This window comes from Gigantopelta aegis, chromosome 7, assembly GCF_016097555.1.
Source record: "Gigantopelta aegis isolate Gae_Host chromosome 7, Gae_host_genome, whole genome shotgun sequence".
NCBI classification, from domain to species: Eukaryota; Metazoa; Mollusca; class Gastropoda; order Neomphalida; family Peltospiridae; genus Gigantopelta; species Gigantopelta aegis.
In genome coordinates this window covers 43,891,968-43,899,759 of record NC_054705.1, presented here as the reverse complement: position 1 = coordinate 43,899,759, position 7,792 = coordinate 43,891,968, and the positions used below count along the sequence as shown (strand labels likewise).

General features: G+C 40.8%; 1 protein-coding gene across 1 annotated transcript in view; it reads right to left on the bottom strand.

Moving 5' to 3' along the window:
* Positions 1–605: 605 nt before the first annotated feature.
* Positions 606–7,792, bottom strand: part of LOC121377435 (failed axon connections homolog) — an 11,616-nt gene continuing 4,429 nt past the window's right edge. The window contains exons 2-6 of the mRNA XM_041505418.1: positions 7,375–7,504; positions 5,744–5,940; positions 2,775–2,971; positions 2,101–2,217; positions 606–915 (exon numbers count right to left, since the gene is read on the bottom strand). Of these exons, the coding sequence (XP_041361352.1) occupies positions 809–915; positions 2,101–2,217; positions 2,775–2,971; positions 5,744–5,940; positions 7,375–7,504 (748 nt within the window). The 3' untranslated portion in view covers positions 606–808. The remainder of the gene's footprint in view (positions 916–2,100; positions 2,218–2,774; positions 2,972–5,743; positions 5,941–7,374; positions 7,505–7,792) is intronic.

Genomic DNA, 7,792 nt, shown 5'->3' with positions numbered 1-7,792 from the left:
ATGGTGAAATACCCTCTAAAAATAGACTAAAACTCGACTCCATAACTGTTACTTCTCAGACGCACGTGCGTTTTTTAAAAATATGATAAATGCATTTTGTGACATTTGGGGAAACACCAGGATGTACGGACATGGATAATCTAAACAATAAAATCTAAGTAAAGTATGAAGTTATCACAAACAGTTATAATAGTAAAACAATTATGCGTTAGTGTTTAAAAACTAGGGTATGTCCCTTTAATGAGTGGACAAATAGAGACATTGTGAACATGCACGTGATTCTCTCGCACCTTACGACTCGTCATACCCAATATTGTCACAACAAGGAACAAGTCAGGCGATCGTGCAAGCCAGTTTAATTATATCGCGATTATCTCCCCTATACAGCGATCTTGTCGCGCTGACTGATGAATGAAACACATTTTATTTACGGTTATATGGCGTCAGACATATGGTTAAGGACTGATGAATGACCTCAAAGCACAAACGCGGGTTACCGCACGCACGAACACACCAATGCACACACATCCACGCGGAAAGATACAGCTATAAATGCACATACACCCCGTTGAAGCTCCAGTTTTAAAAATAAATAATTAGACCAATTTTAAAACAGCACTTTATCCCCTTCGTCATAGCATCCTCAACAATTCATTCAAACGTTGTTGGGGTTTTCTCAACATTTTAATATAAACAAGTTCAGACTGGTTTCTGACACGCTTATTCAGCTTTTCAGAAAGTGGAAAACAATGTCTTCTTTTTTTTAAATAACAAGTCGAGTCAGTATGATGTCCAATGTATTATATAATTATGTTGATGCGCTGTCTTTTTTCTTCTTTAGTGTGCATTCCTCCCAATCAGGCCAATATAGATCTCTCATTCGAACGCAGTATTCTTCTATATTCTTGTATTTCTCTAAAAAGAAGAAGAGAAAAGAAAAAACAACGAAGATAATCAGTAATACAGCATTGAGGCTGGTCTGTTACAGAACATTGACGACGTTATTGATATAACAAACCACCTCAGTGGATCCATTCAGCTGACTGGGTGGTTTTCTCGTTCCAACCAGTGAACCACAACTGGACAAAGGCCGTTGTATGTGCTTTCCTATCTGTGTGAACGTGAATATAAAAGACCAGTTGCTACACTAGAAAAAAATACCTCCCGCCTGTTACCGGCTACGGTTGGATTGCTGGTGCTCCCTTGCACCTGCCAGTGCAGGCGGTCCCTCCTTCACACACCCCAGCCCTTTCCTGTCCTGGATGGAAAAAGTATACTTTTGCCCAGGACAGGCGTGCGCTACAACAGCTTGTTCTGAATGTGCACGTTAAACAATTTCCCATTTCTCATTAGAAAAAAATTTAGCGAGTTTTTTCTGATGACTACGCGTCAGAATTACCAAATGTTTGACATCCAAAAGCCGATAATTAATTAATAAATGTGCTCCAGTGGTGTCGTTAATAGAAAAACAAACACACTTTTTATTGATATAATAGCATTAATATTGATGTGTCTGTCAGTAAAATGACATATTTTCACGGACGTCCGCTTAATATCTCAGCTATCTGGGCTGTCTGTCCAGGACAGTGGGTTAGTTGTTAGTTGTTAGTGGATAGTGAGGGAGAAGAGGGTGTAGTGGTCTTACACCTACCCATTGAGCTCTTAAGTACTCGCTCATGGTTGGAGCCGGTACTAGGCTGCGAACCCTGTACCTACCAGCCTGTAGTCTGATGTTTTAACCACTGCGCCACCGAGGCTGGTTATTGTATTTGAAACATTTGTTAATGTTGACATATAGTTTTAGAGAGGAAACCTGCTACATTAGTCAATTAGTAGCAAGGGATTGTTTTGTGTATACACCATACCACAGACAGGATAGCACATACCGCGGTCTTTGATACACAAGTAGTGGTGCACTGGCTGGAACGAGAAATAGCCCAACGAACGGGGATATGATCCTAGACCGACCGCACATCAAGCGAGTGTATTACATCTGGGTTACGTTCCGCCCCACGAGTCCGAAAGAGTGTTGTCCCCAGTTCTCATTTACTGGACCCTTTATAAAGTCTGGGTTTTATACTGCTATATATCACGTAATACCTGTGATGCATTTCTCTCCTTGACTTCCTGGCATCTGCCAAACAAACTGACTCAACTGTCCAAACATCACACAGTCGACTTCGCTCGGGGCGTCCCCCATAAAGAACTTTTTACGACCTGGAAAACGCAATTATAGCTCAGAGGAGTAATTAAAGGACAAAAATACATCATACGGGCTAAAATGAGAGGAGGAAGATGAGAAAGGTAGCGTGAATCGGAGAGAGAGAGAGAGAGAGAGAGAGAGAGAGAGAGAGAGAGAGAGAGAGAGAGAGAGAGAGAGAGAGAGAGAGAGAGAGAGAGAATATGAGCTGGTGAGGAATTGTGAAAAGTGAAAAAGAAAACGCATATAATTCCAAAGTGTTATAACCTCTCGACAAAAGAATATCAAACCAAATGAAAAACAAAGAACTGAAAAAACACCTCCCAAAACCCACAACAGAAAACCCCCAGCAAACAACAAAACAACAGACAATCAAACACCTCATCATATGGTATCTAAATTAACCATAAAAATGCAAAACCCAAATGGAAACTATTTTGAAGACAATTGCAATTGTTGGATTGTTGGATATCTTCTTGTAGCTTAATTAGTATTTTTTTTTATAAATTAAAAAAAAAGAGCATCCCTTGTGATTTGTATATGTGAAACATATCTAACAGAATTACGACCATACCTAGAAAATCTGAGATAGCTTTCACATCTTTCTCCATTATCGACGTCGTCTCTGTCTCCGTGTGTCTCCCAATGCCGTGATAATAGGAAGCTTTCGACGCCTTCCACCGAAGTATCTTGATGATGAATGAATTTAGCCCTACTTCTCGAAATATGGTATTGTGTTTGTCGTATGTAGACCGCTGTAGAACAAGATACCTGCAAAAGAAGATGGAATGAGAGCTATTTTTCTTCTGGAAAAAATATGTGTGTCAGCTTTTGAGGACATTTCAAGTCCTGCTTCTATTTTGTGTTGTGAGTTTGCGTTTTGTTTTGTTTCTTCTTTTCTTCTGTTTGCTTCATTCATCCAACCATCCATCCATCGATTCATCGATTCATCAGTCTATCTATTCATCCAGCAATCCCTCCATATGTCGATTCATCCACCCATTCACCCATCTATTTATCCGTCAATCCATCCATATATCGATTCATCGATTCATCCACCCATCCATCCATCTATTTATCCGTCAATCCACCCATGTATCGATTCTTCGATTCACTCACTCATCTATTTTTTCCGTCAATCCATCCATACATTGATTCATCGATTTATTCATTCATCCATCCATCTATTTATCCGTCAGTCCGTCTATACGTCGATTCATCGATTCAGTCATCCATCCATCTATCCATCTATTTATCAGTCAATCCATCCATACGTCGATTCATCGATTCATTCATCCATCGATTCATTCATCCATCGATTCAGTCATCCATCCATCCATCCATCTATTTATCCGTCAATCCATCCATGTATCGATTCATCGATTCATTCATCCATCCACCCTTCTATTTATCCGTCAGTCCATCCATACGTCGATTCATTGATTCATTCACCCATCCATCCTTATATTTATCCGTCAATCCATCCATACGTCGATTCATCGATTCATTCATCCATCCATTTATCCGTCAATCCATCCATGTATCGGTTCATCGATTCATTCATCCATCCATCCTTATATTTATCCGTCAATCCATCCATATGTCGAATCATCGATTCATTCATCCATCCATCCTTATATTTATCCGTCAATCCATCCATACGTCGATTCATCGATTCATACACCCATCCATCTATCCATCTAGTTATCTGTCAAGCCATCCACACGTCGATTCATCGATTCACCCATCCATCCATCCATCTATCTATTTATCCGTCAGTCCATCCATACGTCGATTCATCGATTCAGTCACCCATCCATCCATCTATTTATCCGTCAATCCATCCATATGTCGATTCATCGATTCATTCATCCATCCATCCATCCAACTATTTATCCGTTGATCCATCCATGTATCAATTCATCGATACGTCGAATCATCAATTCATTCATCCATCCATCCATCCATCCATCCATCTATTTATCCGTCAATCCATCCATGTGTCGATTGATTTATTCATGGATTAATTTATTTATTCATTGGTTTATCTATTTGCTTGTGTCTGTCTGTCTGTCTGTCTGTATACATGTCTGCCTGCATAATTTATTTATTTATTTACTTATATAATTATTGACTTATGTATTTACTAATTAATTTACTTATATTATTATGTCAATGTAAATTGGTATTTCTAACAAAACATTTTTAAAAGCTAAAAGTGTATTTTTTTGTAACGACACCACTAGAGCACATTGATTTGTTAGTCATCGGCTATTGAATATCACACATTTCGTAATTTTGACATATAGTCTTAAAGAGGAAACCCGCTAAATTTTCCCATTAGTAGCAAGGGATCTTTTATCTGCATCATCCCACAGACAGGATAGCGCATACAACAGCCTTTGATATACCAGTCGTGGTGTACTGGCTGAAACGAGAACTAGGTCAACGGGCCCAAACCGACCGCGCGTCAAGCGAGCACTCTACCACTGGGCTATATCCCGCTCCCTGATTCCAAAATAGTGTTTGAGTGTACACAGCTCGACCATTTATTGTTTTTAATTTATCAATTTATAATTTGATGTTTTTGTTTTTAATTATGTATACTATGTTTACAAGAGTGCTCGGTTTTAATCTGTTTTCTTATTTTATCTTGTTTTTAATATTATTGAAATAAAAAGAATTGGGTATCGGAGCGCGAATGTCGGTGTTTTCGCTGCTGTGGTGCGGTTTTGTGTTGGGGTTTTCGCCTCGTGTGTGCCGGCTTCCGGGTGGGTTCTCGTGTTGAAAATTCTTGAGGGACACCGGAATTGGAGCGCACAGCGGTTGGGCTGGCTGGGGGGGGTGGTGTCTTTTGGGGAGGGATGGGGTGGGGCGGGGCATCCCACCGGAAAAAGTAGGTTAGGCGCTTAAGCGTATGCGGTTTTGGCCGTGGGGAGTGTCATGGTATGTCCGCGGGAGGGGGGGGGGGTGCCCTGTTCCCCTTACGCGCTCCTGGCGCGTCACACCGTGGTTCCCAATAGGTCTGGTGTCCTTCCCTTTCTCCCAACCACTGTGGCCTTGGCCTAACCTCCTACCTTAACCTCCTTACCTCCCCAAGGGCTAAGGTTAAATATACATTTTAGCTGCCCGCCCTTAAATTAAGCGCCAAAATTTTTATTAATTTATTTTTATTTGGATTTTTATATGATTATTAACTTCGAATTGCGCAAACAAAATAATTAAATTCCCCTATTATGTTTTGGTTTAAAACTCAAAATTGTGCCGTACATTTTCTGTCCCGGAGCCGGCCCCTGTCCTCCAGAGACGTGTCCCGGGATAAACATGCTTGAAACCTCTATGGTATAGGAGCATGTTAAAATATTAAAGTCAAGTCAAGTCAAGTTTGAGTGTACAGGTGTATGAGCTCCAGTTTGTGTATGGTTGAGGGAGGGTTGGTTTGGGGGGGGGGGGGGGGGGGCCGGCTGACTTTTACCCGAATTAAGCGAACATGTCCGAATCTGAATAACAATGTGTATTCATAATCACTAAACAATATCTTACCAATACAGGTTTTCTTCCGCCATCTTGGAAAATGCTCTTCCTATGGCCAGCTCCATGCTATCCAAGTTAGAGTTCAGATTGATGTCAAACTTGGTGTTGAGGTATTCAATAGACAATTGAGAATCGGCGATCTTGTCTTCATTGTACTCGATCCATGGGATTTTACCTTTAGTTGACATCTGTCTGTCGTATACTGGCTGACAAAAGAAACGCACGAGTTAGGACGGATATATCACACTATATAACTATTCCATTTTCACACCAAGCTTAGAGTGGGCAATTAAAATAGGGATTTTTTTCAGGTCGCAGTGTACACATTGCAGAAACAAAATAGCGAACTGACCTTACAAACCAAACATTAAAACAAATTTAAAAACGAAGAAGATAGAAGAGAGAAGAGAGAGAGACGAGAGAGAGAGAGAGAGAGAGAGAGAGAGAGAGAGAGAGAGAGAGAGAGAGAGAGAGAGAGAGAGAGAGAGACAGACAGAGACAAATACAGACAGACAGACAGACAGATACACATACAGACAGACAGACAGACAGACAGATACACATACAGAGACACATACAGAGAGACATACATACAAACAGACAAAGAGAGAAAGAGACAGAGAGAAAGACACACACACAGAGAAAGAGAGAGAGGCGCTGAGACAGAGACAGATAGAGATGGAGACATACATACAAACAAACAGAGAGAGAACGAGACATAAAGTGACAGATAGATAGAGAGAGAGAGAGAGAGAGAGAGAGAGAGAGAGAGAGAGAGAGAGAGAGAGAGAGAGAGAGAGAGAGAGAGAGAGAGAGAGAGAGAGAGACACACACACACACAGACAGACAAAGAGAGTGAGAGAAAAAAAGAGAGTGACAAAGAAAGACAGGCGATAGAGAGGGAGACAAATATTTTAATCCTAAATGAAAGAAGTAATCTACGAGTCAACCATCTAGTCCGTGCTAACAGCCATAACAGATTCCAGACACGCTCATTGTCGGAGAGTAGACCACAGATCTACATAACATGACACACAATTCTAAATTAGCATTTATGGTAGATTCAGATACGAGAGGTACACTGTGTTTGCGCCAAATCTCAATTAATTAGTTTGGAAGGAAGGAAATGTTTTATTTAACGATGCACTCAACACATTTTATTTACAGTTATATGGCGTCAGATATATGGTTATGGACCACACAGATATTGAGAGAGGAAACCCGCTGTCGCCACTTCCTGAGCTACTCTTTTCGATTAGCAGCAAGGGATCTTTTATATACACCATACCACAGACAGGATAGCACATACCACGGCCTTTGATATACCAGTCGTGGTGCTCTGGCCGGAATGGTTTGACACCCAATAGCCGATGTATTTTTCGTGCTGGTGTGTCGTTAAACATCCATTCGTTCATTGGCTGGAACGAGACATATAAAAGATCTCTTGCTACTAATGGAAAAATGTGGCGGGTTTCCATTCCATAATTGTGTCAAAATTACCAATATGTTTGATTTCCAATAGCCGATGATTAATAAATCAATGTGTTGTAGTGGTGTCGTTAAACAAAATAAACTTTTTTTTTCTTCTTTTTTTTCCATGGGTTCAGACCAGGGTGTGCGCCTTTAAGCGAATATGTCACCTTATACTGAATGTTGGCCATGCGCAGATACGTCTCCAGTTTGATGACGAATGGCGAGATGCTCGGACCACGTGACCCCTTGCCGAACTGGTGCACCATGACAGTGTCTCGCGGGTACTGTACCGGCTCTCTGGAGAATAAGAAAGATGAATGAATGAATGAATGAATGAATGAATGAATAAATGAATGAAAGGAAATATTTTATTTAACGACAAACTCAACATTTTATTTACGGTTATATGGCGTCGGACATATAGATGAGGACAACACAGATATCGAGAGAGGAAACCCGCTGTCGCCACTTCATGGGCTACTCTTTTCGATTAGCAGCAAGGGATCTTTTATATGCAGCATCCCACAGGCAGGATAACACATACCACGGCCTTTGATATACCAGTCGTAGTGCACTGGCTGGAGC